General features: G+C 34.6%; 1 protein-coding gene and 1 non-coding gene across 6 annotated transcripts in view; one reads left to right on the plus strand and one right to left on the minus strand.

The window, feature by feature from the left end:
- garz (Sec7 domain-containing protein garz) overlaps positions 1-20,877 on the plus strand; it is a 91,423-nt gene extending 70,546 nt beyond the window's left edge. For 2 of the 5 annotated variants that reach the window (XM_069849348.1, XM_069849351.1), the window contains exons 31-32: positions 244-720; positions 5,677-20,877. In XM_069849348.1, the coding sequence (XP_069705449.1) occupies positions 244-720; positions 5,677-5,856 (657 nt within the window). In that variant the 3' untranslated portion in view covers positions 5,857-20,877. The remainder of the gene's footprint in view (positions 1-243; positions 721-5,676) is intronic. The other 3 variants (XM_069849350.1, XM_069849349.1, XM_069849352.1) reach the window with 3 other exon arrangements.
- TRNAC-ACA (transfer RNA cysteine (anticodon ACA)) lies at positions 1,785-1,860 on the minus strand. Its single transcript has one exon. It is a non-coding gene; the product is annotated as a tRNA-Cys (tRNA).
- Positions 20,878-23,038: the final 2,161 nt, after the last annotated feature.

Raw genomic sequence — 23,038 nt, forward strand, 5'->3', positions numbered from 1 at the left:
ACTGGTGAATTGTTTTATTACCAAATGGCTAAGCATTCGAAACAACCACATTTTTTATTAATTTCACACATTATCTAGTTGTGCTCGTATATGGAAAAGCTGGTTTAATTCTTCATTCAAAATACAGTAAAGGTCGAAATATAAGTTTAAAAAATAAATTTGTAGTGCTTTGTATCCCATTCTCTTTCCCTTGCTTGTTATATTCATTTCATGTAAAACATCATTACCATATGTCTGTTTCAGATTTTATCTACATCAATTGGTCCCCCTGTGCAGCAGATTCCTACACCATCCACTATCCCTGATGCAGCTGCCGCCCAGCCCTCAACTCAAGCTATTTATTCAAGTCCTCATACTATCCCAATGGAACCTTGCAGTGCACCTGTATCTTTAAATCACTCTTCATCATCATCACACCCACTGCTTTATAATCAACCTGAAAATATTGTTCCTCCTATATCTTTATATAGTCAACCTCAGAATCCCATAGTCTCTCCAGTTTCATTGTACAGTCAGACTCAAAGTTCTGTTCCTTCTGTAACATTGTACAGCCAATCTGTCTCTCCCATTCCTTTGTACAGTCAACCACAGTCCACAGCAACATTGTATTCCAGCTTCAACAGCAGTAGTACATACAACATTCCCAGTACTTCCGACCAGCCAGCGGGCAGTAGTACAGGTGTCATGATCCCATCACATTATTTCCACCAAGAAGCTGGGGTAAGATACAGATTTAATATATATTTTGAGGTTTTTTCACGCATCTGTAATCTGTAAGACTTATATGAGAAGAAATTTAGATTATCTTTACCTTAATTTTATCCATTAATACTGCTTAGTTTCTTCATGCAAAAAATGTACACACAAGTCTAGCATTGTCTTTTCCATTCTTACTCTTGATTATGGTAAATGGCTTGCTTAATAATATAAATACCGTATTTACTCGCGTGATTCCCCTCCCTCCCCACGATATAATGATACTGGGTAGTGCTGTTTGCAGTATTTTCGCGTATAAATATGAATATATATGGTGACCAGACGTTCTCTTTTGTCTGGACATGTCCTCCTTTTTAGGCCTTTGTCCGGGGTCCGGGCGGATTTTTAAAAAATCGAGAAAGTCCTCCTTTTCGTAACTTGTATGCTTGATATTTTGAAATTATCTGCTTTGACGCCTTTTCAAGTAATTTGTCTGTAGGTGGCAACAGCATCAACGGAATATACTCTTTGCCAATGATCATAACTCCCTTTGCTCCTCCTTGTTATGGTCGTTGCTCATAGGTAGCTAGTAAATTGAGATGCAAGTGTAAATCTAAATAGATATTTTCTGCTCTCTTTAATAATTTTATTATAGTTTCCATGACTTTTATATGTAGCTAACTATAAAATAATTATTATTAAGTTTTTCATAATTATTTTGTAATAAAATAGATATTAACATATTTTTAATATGATATAAGCCTAAATCTGTACTGTAAATAGTTTGTAATAAAATATATATTGATGTAATTTAAAGTATAATATAGGTCTAAGCCTAAATCTAAGTACATATTCTCTGTCCTCTTTTTTCAAACAATGTCCTCATTTTTTAAGCTTTGTGTCCTCTTTTTTTATCGATCTGAATCTAATCACCCTATGAATGTATCAAATATTTTTTTCCTCTGGTTCTGTCAAACACAGACTAATGTCCTTTGCACCATGTGATATACAAATATTGGTGAGTTGAGTTGTGAGCTGGCCACAGAAACAAATTATCATCCATTACTATTAAATACGAGAAAAATTCGTACCGGCACCGGGAATCGAACCCAGGACCTCTCAGCTCTGTGCGCTGAGTGCTCTTACCAACTGAGCCATGCCGGGACATGATCCACGGCGCCGGCCAAACCCCTCGTAATGCTATTTTACGGCCTTACTACCTGCACTTGAGACGATACACGTCATATGTATGCAGGAGCACATATTTTTTATATGACTTTGTGGCCATATCATCCATTATTTTAAATATAGGCATGGCAGAAAGAAAAGTCTATTGAAAAAGGAAAATTTGCTATTGTCAACAGTTAGGAACATGTATTCTAAAAAGTTTCAATCTCACACTTTTCAAACTTTTCTCCATGTTATTTGAGAAAATGAGTGGAATAAAAATGGTATTTTTTTCAATTACACAAGCACAATGTGACAAATTCCTATACGTTTATTTTGTCCTATAAAAACTTGACATGTCTCTCCATATTTTCACTACTTGAATTATATTTTTAAATAGTAATCCATTCATTTTCAAGAACTATATAGTTTACATTAGCATACATAATTTCAGTCCTTTATCTTAAGTAGTTACTGAGTAAATGGCTCCTGAATTCAGAACAATAAAAAATTATTATTTTTTCAATACTCTTTTTTTTTTCAGCCATTCCTGCATTTAAACAATGAAAGATAATGTATTTTCTGTAGCAGCTCACAACTCACCAACATTTGCTTATTACACAGTACAAAGGACGTTAATCTGTGTTTGATAGAAACGAGGAAAAAAATATTTTATATATTCATATTTATACGCGAAAATGCTGTTAACAGCATTACCAAGTACTCTTAAGGATATATTTTTCAGAATTCTATTTTCCTCTCATTACTGTAAAAAAAAATATGGTGCCTACATTAAAACAGTTACAATTCTTGCTACAACAATTTCCTATGTTGGAGAGCAAGAGAGTTAATGGTTTTATTGCCAGCAACTCAGCATTAGTGTACAACAACATTTTCCTCACGTGTAATTTCCCCCTTTTTACATTAAAAATTAGAAACCTCTCTTTTCCTTTCAAGAGCCTCTTATATGAAGATTTCAAGTATCTTAAAAATACACATAGAAAACCCAATGCATTTATCCATCCGTTATACAGTGAAAAACACAGACTATTCCTCTGACAACAAGAAAGAAATTTTCTAAAATTATGTTTTATTTAATGACACTCGCAACTGCCGAGGTTATATCAGCATCGCCAGTGTGCTGGAATTTTGTCCCACAGCAGTTCTTTTACATGCCAGTAAATCTACTGACATGAGCCTGTCGCATTTAAGCACACTTAAATACCATCGACCTGGGCCGGGATCGAACCCGCAACCTCGAGCATAGAAGGTCAGCATTCTACCGACTATGCCACCCAGACCAACTACACAAGAAAGATGATCTGAATTTGTTGTTTGATGAAAGTAGTGGAGTGTAAAATATATGTACATAATTAATAAGTTAATGTTAATATGAATATTTTACACGTCAAGATTAATACCATGATTCGAGGTTAGTCAAGGTCAGGTTCCTGGCACCATAACCTGCACACAATGGTACAAAGAAAAGCCTCAAAACTACCCATAATTACTCATATTGTGTGGTATATATTTGAAGTTATTCAGTATTAAAGATTAATTTCAATATTACATGAATTATTCCATGTTATTTATGACCATTTTATTCCCGATATTTTGTTTTCATCACCTAATTTCTCTTACCTCGATTTTTCGTCTCTGAATTTTGAGAAAAAAGAGGGAAATAACGTGAGTAAGTACGGTACTAATTCAATGAGTTCACAACTGGTATGACTCTATTCATAAAATAAATCTGCTAATTGGAACATTGAAAAATGCATGTGGTGAAACAGCAAAGTAGTTTCAGGTTAATGGTTTCTCTTTAAATTAAAAAAAAATCACAGAATATATTGCTCTTATTAAGGAATGTTGCTATCATAGATGTTCAAACACAAGCAAAATTATTAGGATTTACAATGTACACCAAATTGGCATGGGAATACCATATAAATTTGTTACGTATTAAACTCTGAAGAGTCATTTATTTATTAAAACACTTAAAGCTACTTATACCCCAAACATATCTTAAAAACTCATATTATACATTTTTCAAATGTAATGTCTCATGGTATTTGGATATGGGAGAATAGCAGTGCTATATCCAGAGTTCTCTTTCTTCAGAAAAACGCTGTTTGAATGCTGATAGGCTCTCCTTACTATACGCATTGTAGACCCTTATTCATCAGAGAAAAAATTTTAACTATTGTGAATTTATACACACTTAACTAAAAGAACCTCAACAAGTATATTAATAAATCTGAACTTTACATTACAGCACGAGATATACCGTAATTATCTTTCTGAACCAAATGTTAGACTGACCAAATCAAAGAATTATTTTAGCTCGATTGCTTTGTTTTAATGAATTACCACAATAAGCACAATTGCACATTTTAACACCTTGCAGTGTATATTGTTAATTTTATTTTTGTTTCTATTTTATTTTAACTTCTATTTGTTCTGTCATTTCATTTTACATTTCTTCTTTGTTGGTATAGTTTATAGCTGTCTGTAGCATCATTCTTGATGCTCATGGGATTAAACACAACCCATGCACGCACGCACACACACACACACACACACACTCACACTCTTTCAATTAGAGCTGCCTTTCAAACTGAAACTCATAAAAAAAGAAATTAACTGCACAAGAAGAACAGAACATACAACAGAAAATCAGGGGAAAACTATATGAAGACTTAAAGACCCACAAACACCTTGTAACAAAACCAACAAAATTTGGCATTGCCCAATTCCAATTAATTATTGGGTATGATTGCCTCTCTGAACATCATCTTAGGATGAAAATAATCAAGGATGGCCACTGCCCTTTGTGCAAGGATGAGAATGCAGTTTTAAACAAGAAATATCTCATGATAAATGCAACCAGCTTTATATTGGGAAGCCAGAGATAAAATGATCAGTATCAACATCCCAAATGGCCACCTGCAACCAACCAACTAACCATTTCATAATAAGAATTATTAAAAATATTTTTATAGTAATTATTATCTTAATGTCGATATATTAAAAATTGTGTTAATAAAAAATGAGACATCAACCAAAAATAACAATAAGAAATGAAACATTACTTTCAACTTTTATTTATCAAATTACGGTTACATGAGTGAAATAAATAACATTCACTAAAATAATATAATAAATCATTTTTAGATTTAGTAGTGGCGGAGATGGTGGTGGTGGCAGTGGCAACAGCAACAGCGGCAATCTAACGCCCAGGGACTTGAATGAACTCCATTCTCCTTGCTTTCCAATATAATTTTGATGCTGAAATCAATTCTAATTCAGCTAATGCTGGACATGTGTGAAGATGATCTGTTGTTGTCGATATTTTTCGACTTGATGAAAACAACAGCAATGCCAATTTAATGCCATACATAAAAAAAAAGCAAAGACTATCGTTATGGCACCCATTACAAACTGTGAAGTATCAACATACAAAAAAGAGGAGTGGAAAATAAACATCAGCAATAATAAGGTTTACAACATGTTTTTTTATTACCAAAGTCCCCATGAAACTATAAAAATGTATTGAGATTTCTAATGAATGTCAGTGTATTTCTCTATATAGTATTAAAATTCTACTTTAGGTTAAGATTGTGACCATCTTAAGAGAAAATTTTAACAATTTCCTTTCAGTAACGATCATAATACAACAGCCTTCAGTTGTTTCACTCACATCTTTAAGCTTCATTCACTTTGTGAGCAATATCAAGTACTTTGAGATTCAAGCTAATACTTGCTATGTAGATCTCATAAATCTAAGTATATATTGTTATGTTTGTGTGTTGACAGCAACAACTATTCCCTGTGTCAGTGCCTACATCAACACCTGCACCAGTAGTTGCTAGCACTGGATCAGCTGGTGTGGCCTGCTCACCAAACGTGTTCTTGTTGAACCCAAATCTTATAGAAGGAGCCAGCATTCCAACCCTTCCCATTCTCTCTCCTCCAGGAGGAGTCACTGACCAGTGACTTGCTGGTAAGGTATTGAGAAATGTTACCTGTACTTCATATGACAAGTTACCACATAGCGGAGCGAAAGTTATATACATAAGAAAGAACAAAAAATTCTGTTTAAATATGTATTATATTCAAATGAAATATATACTATAATTTAACTTTGCCGTTGTTATTGAATGTGTCAACAAACTTGTATAAAAGAGGAAGTTGCGTGTTTTTTTTTTTTTACAATTGGAAATAGAATGGTTCAAATTTTGGAGGCTTGGTGTTGCAAGGTATCTGCCAAGTAAGAGAGAAAATAATTCAGTTTATACTTTACCTCTTGGGGGATTGAAGTTTCTGCTTAAATATATTTTTAAAAACAGATTTCATATTGTCATTATCCTATTGTGTTCCATTGCCCAATAAAATTTTAAATTAATGTACTTATTTTCGTCACGATCTATTTTTTAAGGAAATTTATTTAAATAATATTCTACATTTAATTTTTTATAGGAACACTTTACATGCTTTACAAAATGTTAATTTTTATGTTACCACGAACTAAAAAGACATTGCCACACAATTTTGTTGACAGGAAGTTAATTTCTGGAAGCCTTAGTAATTAGCAGTGAGATTAAATAGAAGTATGTGGACAATACTGGCAGACAAATAAGATTTTAGATGGACAATTTAAATTGGAATTGATTTTTCTGCAGATATACAGTATAATGGAATTATGCAATACTATATGAAGGTTACAGAGAAAAAGCGATCAGTCACAATTCTCTTAAGGGTGATGGTCATGTCGTCATCTAATTCAGTATAGTATTACTTCAAAATTTATTGCAGTTTTTAATAAAAATTGGGAAAGGATAACTTTATCCATGGTGATAATTCTTCTTTGCCAGTTTTTATAACCAAAACACACAAATTTGTCAGTAGGTAATATACTGAATTAGATGATGTCATGACCCTTATGAGAATTGTGACTTTGTTTTTTCTCTGTACCTTTCATATGTGATTAACAACCAAAAATTAAAGCTTAAATGGAACAATTAAAGATAGTGCTGTATTTATGAGATACCGATATTTTGTTACTATGTATTGAAATCTCAACACCAAAAGAAAACATGACCAATTTGAGCAACTTTGTTGTATGGAGCATAGTCTGTTACAGGAGTATGTAAGAAGGATGCGTAAATCCATTACTATTTATTTGTAACGTTTGTGTTCTGAACTTGATGGAGTTCTTCCTTTTCATCTAGGGCATAACCAATTACTATAGCACTTAGGCACTAATGGATGTCTTGCTGAATAATAATGCCAAGATGCAAAAGAGGTATGTTAATGGATATGACAGAGGTTGAATTGTAGGATTACGAGTTTATTATGGAATGTCTTTATACAATATTGCCGCTCATGTTCTTCGAAATACCAATACTACTATGGTGGAAGAACGAAGAAAAAGTCGATGAGAGAGCTCTGGCACAACACGTTGAGCCAATGAATGTAAAGATAGACTCTTCTCAGGATGGTTTTAGCAGAACGACTTGCAGGCATTAGTTTAACAATGAAGGACATTAACATGGCACCCAATACCTGCAAGCACAAAGCCCACGGTTATAGGCTATAGTGATGAACCCATCAGTGGAAACACCTAGGGTTACCAGATTCACCAACATGAAAAAGAGGGCAGTAGGATGGGAAAATGAGAACATTGTAGAAAAAATGAGGACATGCCTGCTGGAAGCAGAGAAGAAATGATATTTAACAAAGATCTAGAGTTTAGTAATTTTGAAGTATATTGATAACGGTAATAAACATGAATTAAACATTTTAAACATTTACTTTATAGATCTCTTGGATATGGAACAACAAGTTTTGATGGAGAAATCATTGCAATAAGTGAAAGTCTCAGGAATCTTCTATGCCATATCAGTAAATTTAAGAATGCAAGTTATATTGCCAGACTCCAAAGCAGCTATTCTATCAATAGTGTCCAGACACACCTTCATCTCAAACAGCAGAAATAACTAAAATGCTCTCTCAATTAATATCACTCAATAAAAGAATTGTATTCCAATGGATACCATCCCATTGTGGAATCCTGGGAAACAAGAATGTGGATGCTTTAGCAAAGAAGAGCAGCACTGCTATTTACAGACCTGTTACTAAATCTACGTATTACTCTGTGAAAAGATTTATTAAATCTACATACTTAGACTTCAACAAACAAAATTTGATAACACAATCTCAAGGAAAAAAATGGAACTCTCTGCGTCATAATCCACAGTTAATTCCCGATTTACCACGAAAATCGTCTGTAGCTGCATTTAGATTGGCAACAGGCCATGATTGTTTGGCCAAACACCTGCATAGAATTGGAATATATCAGTCCCCAAACTGTCCATTGTGCAACTCAAACCAAGAAATGGATTCGGAACACCTCAAAATCTGTGCTTCAGTGACTGACCATGATAATATCTTTGAAAAATATTGGAGTGCAAGAGGTCAAATGACTTTATTGTCAAACACCGGGCATTAGAAAACAACAACAAACAACAACAACATTTACACAAATTACAGATATTAGCAATCAAAAGGGTCTGACTTCAATTTTGCATTTCTACATTTTATTTTCCTTCTATTTCTTGATGTAAGCCTTCTTAATGTCTCTTACCTTCCATAATGTGGCCTACGGATTCATATATATATATATATATATATATATCATCTAGGGGCAGAGTCCTATAGGTAGATGAAAACAAAACACCGCAAAGCATAATACAAAAGGAAGTCAATGTAACAACTAAGCTGAGTAAAAAGCAATTAAAAAGTTTGCAAAAGAACATGATAATAGTTACAGAGTACTTGTAAAACAGAGCAAGGAAGGCTGGTACACAAGAGAACACGAAAGTTAACAAGTAAGAATTAATAATACTGTAATAAATAAGAGTGACGCACAATATGCATAAGTTGGTAGCACTTCACTTGTCTCAACTTTGATTATAGCAACATGTTAGAAGAGAGATTATAGAGTGGCCATTGTGCCGCCATGTTTGAAGAAAATTGAAAATGCATGGTTCCAATGTTGAAGGTTTTAATAAACTTGTTTTCAAGGAGTTTGAGGGGGGAAGCCTTCTAATTAATACTTTAATAAAATGTTTCTTGCTTTTTTTTTTTTTTTTACGTAGTTAGCAAGAGGTGCTTGCAATTCCAAAAATGGTTTCCTGATCATACAATTAGGAAATGTTGGAGAACAAAGCCCCCAATTAATTATTCCATTCACCATTTTTAGATGTAGAAAGGTGCCCAATACAATTTACGAAACAGTTTTGGATGTGCATATTTGAACATGAACTTGGCGATGTATCCCGCATAGTGTCCCCCCCCCCCCCCAAGTACCACATCTTTACCACCTAATTTTTGGAGGTTTTTCTCTGTTCTGCGGTCTAGACATACCTCTCGACAAAATGAGCTCCAATCCACTACTACTATTGTTTTTTATGCCAAACACGACTTCAGAATATGGTGTAAATATTTATGTCGTTAATGCATTTTAAAATTATGGTGCAAGGAATATATTTTTTATATAGGCCTATTATGTTTGTTCTACTCACCATTTTTAGATGTGGAATGGCGGATATAATTTACCAATAGTCTTGAAGAAGTGATAGTACATTCGCAGTGGTTTGGGTACGCACGTTTGAATAAGAACTCAGTGCTGTATCCAGCTTAATGTTTTTCCTTTCTTCCATATCACGGAATTTTCTCACGAACTTCGCGCCACACACATTCTATGTTCTGTTTATATGCATTTGTTTCAGGATCAATGAAATTGTACGAATAGTTAACTGTTAAATGTCTGTAGCCTTCATCTTCTAGATAGTTACCATGACTTTCAACAATCACAGAACCTGTCATCTTCTAGACAGTTGCCATGACTTCCAACAATCACAGATTATTGTCGTACCTGGAATTATGTATTTTTTAATCACATTCAACAGAGTTTCTTTATCTCTTTTTTTCAACGGGCACAATAAAAATTCTTTTTCAAGTATTTCATTCCATGCCACCAAAAATTCATTGTCCTCCTATAATTCTCCCCACATTGTATTTTCTTTTCCCAATCTGCCTCGTCTATTTCTACTACAACGTCCTTACTACCTAATTTCTGGGTATTCTCTATTTCGCAGTCTAGACATACCTCTTGGCAGAACAAGCTCCAGTCCACTTACAAAGTAATAATATTAGTAAATTTACTTGCAATTTGTAATTTGTAGAATATTTCTGTTGCATAATGCTAAGAATAAAACTTACAAATTACAAGTAAAAATACTGTTATTATTAGTGAATTTTACAAGCTTTTGTTGCATAATTGAAACTAATATTATTAGTTAGTAGGGTTTAATAATAGTTTCCCTACAAGTTAGAAATTTATCCACAGTTACATATTATTAGTGAAGTTAGCCTATTTGCGGCGAACAATATTAAACTAAATCATGATTAATCATCTAGCTTTTAATTATTCAGATGAAGAAGACTTACAAAAACTTGTAAAATTCACTAATAATATTAATATTTTTACTTGTAAGTTGTAAGTTTTATTCTTAGCATTATGCAACATAAATATTCCACAAATTACAGATCACAAGTAAATTTACTAATATTATTCCTTTGTAAATTATGCAACAAGGTTCAGGCATCTCCATTTGTTGGGCCAACAGTTTTTCTAGCAGAGACAGCCCAATAAAAGGAAGTAAAACAACAAATTCGCATTCGTTTCATCAGAAATAAAATCCTGATCGAGCTCTACATCTAAAATCTTATCAAATATAGGCCTAATGTTTACAACTGTAGCACATATTTGAAAACCTAAGATTGCAAAAGTGTGAAGTTCACACAGTGAAAAACTTATGAAGTAGTAGATATATTATGTGTGTACAGTAGTGGCAAAAAAAAAAAACTGGACCGACCCTTTAGCTGATTCAGAGCCTTGTTCACTCCAGAGCACGATAGACTGGTAACTAAGACTTTCGTGGTTCGAATCCTCCCTGGGAAGGAAACTTTCTTTTGTTCCTTATTCAAATTTATTCCCAATACTTTTCGATTGCTGGTAAAATTCATGTTCTGGAAATAATAAGTTAAGTAGTAAAATATCGTTGCAATCGAAAAGTATTGGGAATAAATTTGAATAAGGAACAAAAAAAAGTTTCCTTCCCAAGCAGGATTCTAACCACGAAAGTCTTAGTTACCAGTCTATCATGCTCTGAGTGAACAAGGCTCTGAAATCAGCTACAAGGGTCGGTCCGGTTTTTTTGCCACTACTGTACATTACTTGTCATCATGTATAGTACTATTACGACTTTTTTATATAAGTTTGTTGAAATCTTTTTATAAAAATGGCAGTCGGATGCTTAATAAGGAATCTTTACATTAAATAAGTAATTGTTATTGCTCTATATTGAAACAAAGTACAATTGTTTTTAACTTGTACAAATAATGTAAGTGTGCTTTCTTCCCAGTGTTTATAACAAAGATGAATGATAAATTGTTGTCTTTATCTGTGTGTTTCACTGCCTTTTGTATTATTTTTATTACCGTTATTTATTTTTAAGATTAAAATAGATCCTGGTGAACTGTTAAGTTCTGTGAATGTGTTTGGTTTCAGAGCACTCATTTTGTCCTGATGCAGCACTTTATTCAGTATTTGTGTCAATCAAAAGGAGGCTATCTAGTTTTCTGTAATCTTGGTAGCCGTACTTACAGGACGCCTGTTGTACCAGTTAACCAAGTGAAAGTGAATTTTGAAACTGAGGATAAGGTAATGTTTGGAATCAGTGAATAGTCTGTTTCTAATAATTTATAGTGACCAATCAGCATGTTTTGTCACTATCAAGGCAATGTTATGCCAAATTTTTAAAATAAGCAAGATGCAGTTCGCAGGTTGTATTTTTCATCATTGTTATAAAAATTATTTTATCTATACTATCGTGAGTTCATGACACTTTGTGATGCCATACTCAGTATGTTATAAATTGTAATTAAATCTTTTGCTCAAAATTAAATGCCCAGAGAATTCCACGTTAAGAAATAGTAATATACGTTACAAGACCAGTATGTTGACATTTTCATGTTCAAGGAAAAGATTGAAAAAGCGAAACGTAGTTGAGCTTTCTTAATTTCCGAGAACATGAAAACAAACATACCGCTCGTGTATCGTACATTATTTTGTGCGAAGATCGTTTATTACATACCTGAAAGAGGAATTTCTAATTAGTTGCAATGAAATCTCCATCTTGGTTTCTGTTCAATGACGGCAACTTTTAAAAACAAAAATATCTATCTTCAAATTGTTGCTATAAAATGTTTGCTGTGTTTACTATATTCCAGCAGGCCGTGATATAGTCTGTCTTTTTTTTCCCCCAGTCTATGAATGCGAACTTAAAACAAACGGTAGGGTTATGTAATGATTTATTTTTCATTTTAATATTTTAACAATATTATTTATATAACATATTGCAGTAATAACATCGGCATCTGGAATGTTGATTTTTTCACGGCTTCCTTAATGTTACTTGCATTACAAATGCAGTAACTTTTGTGGTGTTATAGAGTTTACTTAATTTTTGCAAATATTTAAAAACAATAATTAACAGTGCAATTTAGGTGAAATTGCAGTGGTAAGTTTCCAATTTATAATTATTACTATGTTAAACGTCTCTAAAAATAATATGTTAAAAGCCTAAAGCAGTAAAATGAATATGGCACTTAAGCGGTAAGAAGAGGGAAATTGTTATGTGTGTTACGTTGGGAATACTGAATGTGGTATTTCACACTTGCCGCGTATTGGTTCTGTGCGGAAAACAAGCAAATATGCACGATCTCGTACAAAATAATTGATTTTATGGGCCTTGCCTAATACATTGTACAAGCTATGTGGTAGGTAGGCGTTTCTATGGTAACTGGTCATTTGATGGAATAGCCCCATATGCTCAATGCTTTTTTTCTTAACGTGAAATCCTCTGTAGCTATAATAATTTATCTTATTATTATAGTGAATCTGTACTTACTAATTTTCCATGCTTATTGTTGTAAGATTTAAAAATAGAATTAACAGTTAGAGAAAGTGACATCTTACGAAAAAGGATAAAACATTTTTATTTGAATGCTATAAAGCAGTGGTTCGCTACCTTTTGAGTGTTACGGACCCCTTGAACCTCGTATTTTATTTTGGCGGACCTTCAAAATATTTTGTATAATTTAGGCTGGTAATCATATTCTACTCATTAATAGAGATCATGGAAAGTTCGTTAAGAAGTAATTTTTACATTATTGCACACTATTTTGAACAATTATTTTTTCCTGAAATTGATGAACAATACACAATAATTATTCATGTGATATTCATTTTCATGTTGGGGTGGGTGAGTTAAGGGTAGGCTCCAGCTCATCAAATCCCTCCCCCCTCCTGCTGGCATCGCCCCTGCACACAAGTATTTGCATACAACCTAGATTGCAACAGGGGCGTTGTATAAAACACGATTTTTAAACTCGAAACAAAAGATAATTCATTCCAACAGTTCTTTTTTCCTTCCTCCCCCCCTTCCCCCGAGGGCAAACTATTATTTGTCACCAAGAAGGGGGTCTCATGCACTTGTTTTTTCAATTACAGAAAGGATAACACTCCTTAATTTGAATTATTATTTGTCACCAAGAAGGGGTTTCTCATACAGTTGTTTTTCCATTGCAGAAGGGATAATATCCCTTAATTTTAATGTCAATCAGTAAAGATGTTTTTATACTTCCAAAGATATCAGATGAGAGTGCATGACTGCACTAGCAACATGCTCACAAACGGACACTATATATGTACGACACACGCCAAAAATGCTGGCGCCAGCTGTACCACAGTCTACTATATACAGTCACGAAATTTGAGTTAATGAGGGTGCTATGAACAATAGATTGTACAGGTACTATTTTACATTGTATGTGATTAGGCGATAGTAGCGATCCTAGTGGTTAGCAACTATCTATGGATGCATATTTCCTACGTATTGAGCTTCGTGACTGTATATACTAGACTGTGGTTGTACTCTGAACATTAGAATTTAAAAAACTAAAAAATCGGATAGGTACATATGACTTGCAAGCAGTGGCGTGTGGTGATAAATAATCCTGGTGATGCACAAATATTTATTATCATCATCATCATCATCATCATCATCTGGCTACATACATTTCAAAGTGCGAAAAAACCAAATACTCCTACCGGTCAGACTGGAGTGGGGATTAAGTCAAGTAAAACAATGACGTCATACTCGAATCTAAAACTGAAGCACTGTGTTTTGAATGTTGCCTGACTATTATAGTAACTACTACATAACTATTAACATTTATGTTACAGACGTACACTATTTTGTTAGTCAAGAAATTAAAGTTATTTTTTTCTTATGTAGGTTCATTAATAGCAAAATAAAGTATTCAATTTTAATTGTAGCACACTGTAAATAATATTATATTCGCTATATTGTGTTTTATAACAATATTCCACACACTCTAGTGATCTGGTTCACTTGTAATACACTATAAAATATAATATTGTTCTGCCAATGTTGTGTTTTATAGAAAATTCTCACGTTTTTGTGAAAAGAAAAAAAATCTGCTCTTCTCTCTTTCGATTTCGAAAATCTGTCTGTGACTTTGTTGTTGAAATTTGGAATTTCAGAAATAAATCTTCTTCCAATGGATAACATAGATAAAGCTGTGAGTATTTCTTGGAGCAATGAATTTCTAAGAAATATGTTGACACATTTAAGAGTAGAAAAAAATTGCTCTGCCTTTGATGTTTTCATCGGAATTGTAATTATAATCTCCAGAAGTCTTAGACATTCTCCAAATGTTTCAACTAAATTTCTCTCAAGAGTAGAGTGCATTGGCTCCAGACATGCATGTGAACTCGTTCCTACAATAAATCACTCCTGAACTGTTGAGGTATTTGTTAGGAAGGCACTGCACATATCTTGGAAAATATTCTGGCAGAAATAAGTTAGCAGCTACGAGATGACCTGTGAACGAGAACCTTTCTTTTGCTTGGCAAATAATTAGTACATCACAGACTTCTTTGGCTTCCATGATCCTCGTGAACTTGCTTTCTCGCCTCTGCTTTGCTGGACTCTCTTCGTCATAATTTGATGAAACAATGAGAGCCAAAGTACAAAGTCATCTTTCACTGTTCTTTTCAGCCCAGTTGTCTGTTCTAATGTGGCTTTGTGTTTGATGTCTTCGTGCATTTCGATTGTCTCCATATATTCCAAGATTTCTTCTCTGTACTCGTAAACAGTGTTTACAGTCTTATTCTTCTTCTTCTTCTTCTTAATTAGTACTACAGCCCAAGAGTGCCTTGACTTCATTAATGATCCTCAGAGCCACCGGCGTGGCTCACTCAGTTAAGGCATTTGCCTGCCGGTCTGAAGTTGCGTTCGGGCACAGGTTCAATCCCTGCTTGGGCTGATTACCTGGTTGGGTTTTTTCCGAGGTTTTCCCCAACCATAAGGTGAATGCCAGGTAATCTACAGCGAATCCTCGGCCTCATCTCGCCAAATACCATCTCGCTATCACCAATCTCACCGACGCTAAATAACCTAGTAGTTGATACAGCGTCGTTAAATAACCCACTTAAAAAAAAGATCCTCAGCCTGCTTCATCCAATTCCGGATTCCAAACCTCACCAAATCACATTCCACACAATCCATTCAACGCGATTGTGGTCTTCCTCTCAACCTTGTTCCCTCTATTTTTTGTGTGATAACCATCTTAGCCTTCCTAAGGTTCTCCATACCTCCAATATGTCCCAACCACCTCAATCTAGATATTCTACTGAAGGATTCAATATCTGGTTCTTTAAACATATCGAACAGTACGATAATTTAGTCCTGACAGTTGCCAGCGACATGCACCTGAGTCAGGCGAGTCCATTTAGTCACGCCAAGGGATGTTTGAGTTATTTACTCGCTTGCCTTTGGAGCGATCGAATGTCATGCGTGCGGTAGAACGGTATTTTTCCAGTACAATTAAGCTGTACTGCATTCCTTTACCGACCGCTCGCCCTTATCTCTACTCCAAAACTCTCTCCACTCCTCCTATTACTTCCCCTCTTTCACGTCGCTGAGCTGTCAGAACTGAATAATCAGTCTGTACAGCTCCTTGTTGTATCTGATTCTCCACGTATTGCCCATCTGTACACCTCCGAAAATTCTTCTCAGTATCTTTCTTTCCAAAATTGCTATTTGTGTACATGTTTCCTTTTTTAATGTCCACGATTCTGAGCCATATGTTGCCATTGGCCGAATTAGAGTTCAGTTTGATTTCTCTGGTTACTATTTAGCTTTCAAGCACAGGTAAAAGCACATAATAGACTCTGTTGGTCAAATTAATTCTTCTCTGAATTTCATCTTTTAATTCATTATTATATCTTAAGAACGAACAAAGATATACAAATTCTTGAACTTTCTCAAACATATATCCTCCAATTAGTATGTCATTCCTGTTATTGATGGTATTATTCTGAGGTTCACAACTTCTAGAAATGTTCATGTACTTAGATTTTTTTACATTGATCTTGAATCCCAGGGCCTTAGTTTGCGAGTGTTTACAGTGCGAGAGTGAAAATACCATCTCGTTGGTACAGGGAAACGTTTCTCTATTATCTTGTCTAAAACATTGGTTCTCTATGGAGAATTAGAAAAGAATGTACAAAATCCTCCAAGAATAGCAAAAAATATTTTGACATTGAGGCTGCATTTGCCATGATGAAGTTCAGCTGATGGGCATGGCAGTGTACATATTGAGCATTTGGATAGAACTCTTTAATTCTTTTTTGCAATCTGTTACTACTCCTACTCATGACCGCACATCCATCATAAGTTTGAGCAATTAATTTACTGGGATCTTCTCCGACATGTCGATCAATTTCCTCCTCTATGCACATAAACAAAGATTCGGCATTCTGTTCAGGAGAGTTCTTACAGGCCCAGAACTCCTCTACTGGCTTTCCATTTGTAATGTATCGATAAATCACTACTAGTTGAGTAGCATTCGATATGTCTGTCGTGTCATCAGCCATGACTGCTAAAAAAGTCAGCATTCTTTATTTATTTTAAATCTCATCTTGGCATACATCCAAAATGGCTTGAAGGATTTCGTATAATGTTTGATATGCCCTTAAACACTGTTGCTCTTTCCAAATGTTCCTTAAATCTGCGTCTAATTCAGAACTGAAATTGATGAGTCCACGAAAAATACCAGCATTTAAAGATGAGTCTCCTTCAGTGTGACTTCTTAAAGCCAACTCAAAAGCTCCACAAATCTGCACGCACATATCTGTTCTTGGTAACTTTATCATTGTGAAGTTCAACAGATCTCCTCTAACTTGAATATAATTGTGCCTGTATGTTTGTTTGATCCAACACTGCTAAAGTTAACGTATTATTGATGTGTGCAGCTGAAGAATCGTGTTTTTTAATTCTTTAATTCATGCGGTTCACATCAATCATATCTGCAGAACGATAATTAAAATTACTTAGTTACAGCGCACAGTCCTAAGTTCAAACAGAGAAATAAATAAAACTCATAAAACATAGGCGTTTTTTATATTGCAGCTGCATAACCACTCATATTTTTCGTAAGTCCGACTGCTGGATTTTCTTGTCGCTCCTCTGTTATTGTTCTTCGTCGCTTATAATTTCAATTTAGGTGTAGATCTACACAACTTCTTTATTTTGATCTTTTCATGTAATGGTCTTCCAGAAAATGTCTTATTTAAAAGACTTTGCACACTACTCATTGCAACATTTATGATGCAATGAGCTAACTACTGTAGACAGCTTGAGAACACATCTGAAAGTGCTCCTACGCACTCTGTACCATAGACAAATATGTAAATCTCTGTATTGCCTCTCTACCCTTCTAGTGGAACTCTACTACTGTGCATGCTCGAATGGAACAGTGTTGAGTAGCAAACGTAAGTCCCAGACATCAACAAGACCAGTGCACGTGCAGTGCTGTTTTTATTTAGTATTATAATACAGTAATTATATCGCTCACCGCAGCTCATTAATATTAATTTAAAAATATATATTTTATTTGAAGAGGTGGTGCACTGCTTTTGTGCTCCTTAATGGTGCCCATACATACAGTCTGCCTGCAGTTCCGTTCCGAACTGTGACAGATCTGGCCTTCAGTTAAGATCGCGACATACACACGCAGGCGGTCGAAAGGCTTGCGGTTGAATAAAAATTACGCGAAACTGTGTGTGTATGTTTGTATATCCGCATATTGTGCCTGCAGGTCGAAACTTTCAGCTTAGTAAAAGTTTTGGTTTTTAACAATGAGTTCTACTATGAGTGATCACACATTTATTAGTAGATTTATTGATTTACCATATATCGGCAGTTACCTGCTTTGTGGAACATTAAATCTAAAGCATATAGCAACAGAAGACTAAAGTTACAAGCATAATATGAAAAATTGGTGACCTATTGCAAGACCGTAGACAACAAAGCCACTGTAGATACAGTTAAGAAGAAAATTAATAACATTCGCAGTGCTTTTCGTAAGGAACATGATTTTGTTATAGTTACAGTTTTTGTACAGTTGGTTCTAAATAAATATTTGTATAATGCACAGTATAGTTATTCAATACTTACTTTCATACACTCCGCCTTCAGAGCTTTATACAGAGTGTCTCCAATCTTTAGGGTCAAAATTATACAGATGATAGAGGACTCTAAACTGAGCATTTGACATAAGGAACATAAGGAAATGGATACTTTAGATGCCACGAGATCTTGAAAGTGTATGTGACGGACGTTTCTGTAAGCTGCTTTAATTTTCATAACAAACAACTGCCAGGCACTTCCATGGTGATATTTGTTATTGCTTACAAAATTTCATGTGTCATTTTAAAGCATTTACCGAGACAAGTGGTCGCCACTTTCAACAATTACTCTGAGCTTAAGTTGTTGCTATGAGGTGTATGTTGTTTTGGAAATAAAACATTAAATGTCTTGTTATTTGCAAGAGAATGTGGTTATAACACTGCCCACTTCATATCCATGATCGCTTGGGCAACAGATTCTTACCTGCCTGCCTCCCTCGTTGTACAGACACCAGGGATATTTAAGAGAGTGGAGCAAAATGTCATGCATTGTTCTGGATGTATCAAGGCTGGTGGTTACCACTTTGAACAGTTGCTATGAGATGTAAGTTGTTTATGTGTGTAAAAACTTAAAGCAGCTTGCAAAAATGTTCTTCAAACTTATTACTTGTTCAAGACCTTACAGCTACTGAAATGTGCATTTCCGACCACTGGTTCCTTATGTCAAAATACTCAGTTTAGAGTCCTGTACCATCTGTATAATTTTGATCCTAAAGATTGGAGACACCCTGTATATAAAATTACATGTTTCTCGAATGATTTTTCCAAGTGCTTGTGGAGAGATGACTGCAGAAAATTTTAAATCTTCAAATGAATGGCCAGTTGCTAAATATCTTGACATCACTACTAATCTTTCGTGCGCCCTGATTGCACTTCTCATTATTGTATTTTTTTCTCTGAATATAAGATTAGATCATTTTCAGTAATTTTCCGAAACATTCATCAGTTCTTAAATATTTTTTCAAATCTTCACTGCTAGTATTTTGCAGATATTCCAGAAGTTTGTGTGATAAATTTTCACGATTTAACAACCACTCTTTCGTCCACAGCCGTTTTCAATTTTCTTTTGACATGAAGAGCAGCAACATTAGAAGCGATGCAATCTTCATTCTGGTTTTTGTGACGGCACGCACCATTTTCACAGTGGAATTGAACTCGAACTTTTCACCTAGGTATCTGATTGCTAGACTGTGTGTATGTGTATGGTGAATAGACAGTCGAACTGCAGTCCTGGGACTGTTCGATCAGACTGTCAGTTCACAACTGTCATCTCGGACTGATTAATGTGGGCCTGCTTCAGTTTTGAACTGTCGTTCTCAACTGACAGTCCCTGAACTGCAGGTGGACTGTAAGTGTATGGGGATCATAAGAGACATTGCCACTGCTTGCAAGCCAAAAGAAGTTCCTCAGGCGAACTCATTCCTGTTAAATTGTCTCACATGTCTGAGTTTAAAGCTGATAAAAAAAAGCAGAGAACGTGATAAAGTTGATCTTAATTAAAATACTGTTTGAAAACATGCCTTGTTTTCAGGGGTCCATGGACCACAGGTTGGGAAACGCTGTACTAGGTGATCTTACGTAATTATGCTTCCTAGCTTCTTCAGGTGAAATTTCTGCTGCATATCTTTTTAAGAGATTAGTTTTATATATTTTTTTCTAATGAAATTTTAAGAAAACAAGAACCACTCTCAAGTTACTATAGGAGTATCTACTTAACATTGTACGTTGAAATGAGTTACAAAAGTATAATGAATTAATGTATAATATTTGTTACTACTAAAATAACTACACTATCTGTAAATATGGAGATATGTTAATGGAGTTGCGTTTGGCTTTTCAGCTGCAAATCCCATGATAAAATTGTTTTCTATGTACAGACATCTCAATCATGCTTTCTTAAAAGTTTAATTCCTCATTCACCAAATGTCATGAACCAATATGCATTTTAGCTTTGTTTAAAAAGTGGTTAATTGGTAAAATTAACATCCTGTAAAATAAAATTAATTGTTGATGATGCTTGTACGAGCATTATAAATAATATATAAAAATAAACATGTCATAATAATATATATAGTATGAAATATGTGTACAGTCTGTAAAAAGTTGATATATTTTTATGGAAATGAATCTGAAACATTCTGTACATTTCAGCTGTTAAGAATGTATTTAAAAAAAGAAGAATGTAATGTATTGATTCATGATCTATGTAAATTAATAAATTTAGCTGGGGATGTAAAAATATAACAATGAAATATTGAAAGTTCTCTTCATTTGAAACCTTTAATACTCATTACCAAAATATTCCTTTTGATATTAACACATTTAGTCACAGTTTTAATTTAACTTAGTTATTTCTGTATGTTTTTACTTCTTTTAGCTCTCTAAAGACTTCCATAATTTAACATGAGTATGCAGAGTACTGTAAGGTTATCAAGAAATATACAGAACATAGGCATGTAGATACAAGGTGAGTCAGGAGTAAAGGTACATGGTTTGAGGGGTGATATTGGTGATTCTGAACAAAAAAGTTTGTATGAACATATGTCCTGTTCTTAACGGTTTTGGAAAAAACTAGCAGAAACAATGAGGAACATGAAAAGTGCAGGTGATAGTAAATTAAAACATTGTTACCTTATGTTCTGTTTAATTGTGTACTTTTCTTTGCAGAACATGTTCAAAAAATCCACCGTCAACTTCAATGCACTTTGCAGCTCTTGTAGACAGCTGCTGCGTTGCTGATCTGAGTTGATTCAGACATTCCTTTACTTGAGCAAAGCATGTAAAATGTGAGCGAGAAGTTTCCACTTTGCGCTTGTAGACTTTGCCCTTAAGCCTATTCCATGCATAGTAATCCAGTGTAATGTCAGGTGACTTCAGTGGCCAAGAAATTACACCACCGCGACCAATCCAATGCCCAGGATACGTTTCACTGATCCTACAACAACCTAATGTCGTTTTGGTTGTGTCCATGTATGAGTGCTGATGAAGGACATGAGACTGACGCCCATGTTTTTCAAACAGCTATATGTCAGTTTCTGTTATGAACAGGGCATATGTTCATAGAAACTTTTCTTTTTCAGAATCACCAATATTATCACCCCTCACACCATGTACCTTTCCTCCTGACTCATCCTGTATTCATTCAAGCTATCTTTGTTATTCATATTCATTCATTATCTAAAACTTTATTTTGTAATTCGGTTTGCTAATATTGTTCCAGATTTAATGGTTGCAGTTAATCAGGACGTGCTGTATTGCCTACCTAGTTAAATTTCAATGTCTCCCACTATTGAAGCAAACAATTGGCACTCAGGCATAAATAATATAGAGTTTTCGCACTCTCTCAGTACGCTAAACATTTAACGCTATGTTAATGTCAGTTGTGACATATTTGGTGATGTATGTTAGCATTCGTAAAACTTTGGAAAGAGTTCATTATACAATATTTCCCGCTCGTTTAACATATATCTTGTAGCTCCTATGATAATCAATCAGGCTGTAATTTTTTTTTAATTTATAGCTCAATGTCTAAGGAAAGCATAGAAAAAAATTCGAAATGAATATCTTTTTTGAAAAATAAGAAAAAAGGAAATACTAACTTTGATGTGATCTGTTCAGAATAGACATGTACATCTTCAAAAGTTGATAAGCAGTAAACTTTTTTGTTTTTCACGTTAGATGGGGGTCAAAACGAGAGAAATGTTGAGAAAGAATGGAAATTACAGTACTTTTAAAAGTGGTCACTGCTCAAAATCTTTACTGATTACCAGGTTACAGTGAGCTAAACAAAGGAGCATTTTCGTTTGGCAGAGTAGTCACGAGTCAACATTTTTATCTAATTAAACAAGATAGCTGACATATGTGCTCATAGGATGAGTTTGAAACATGTGCTGTTCCAGGATAAAATTTATGAACTGAAATGTATTCGTGTTTGTTCCTAATTTGTTGTGAATACATTTGTTGAAAATTTTATTTTAATAATTTGTTTCTTTGAGACTTTCAAAAGTGGCGTGCACAGCTTATTCGAGAAAATACGTTATTCTCAGCCTGAGTGGAATAGTGCAGCTCTTATTGCTTGCACAACATAGCATGCTTAGATGACGTCGCTGTATTAACAGAAAGTACTACCAGATTTCCCCAATGTCAATGCTTCAAGCAAAAAACTCCCTAAATATATATATATTTTTATCCAATGCCACCAGGTTGTCTTTCGACATTTCTGGTCTTCTCGCCTGGCCGTGGCTTAGTTGTAACCCATTTCTGAGGTTGGGGCGCCTGGAAGGTGGAGTTACATTACCCCGATGATGTGATAGGATGATTATGATAATGTGGTGCCAGGAGAGGTCTTAAATCTAAACTTAACCTAAATTCCAGACCATGGACGAATAATCCCCTTTAAGGAAAAATTCCTGTGCTCTAACCGGGAATCGAACCCAGGACCTCATGAACTATAGCCAGAAGCTCTGACCAGTAGACCATGAGGCTGGTCAC

Source organism: Periplaneta americana, chromosome 16, assembly GCF_040183065.1.
Source record: "Periplaneta americana isolate PAMFEO1 chromosome 16, P.americana_PAMFEO1_priV1, whole genome shotgun sequence".
NCBI classification, from domain to species: Eukaryota; Metazoa; Arthropoda; class Insecta; order Blattodea; family Blattidae; genus Periplaneta; species Periplaneta americana.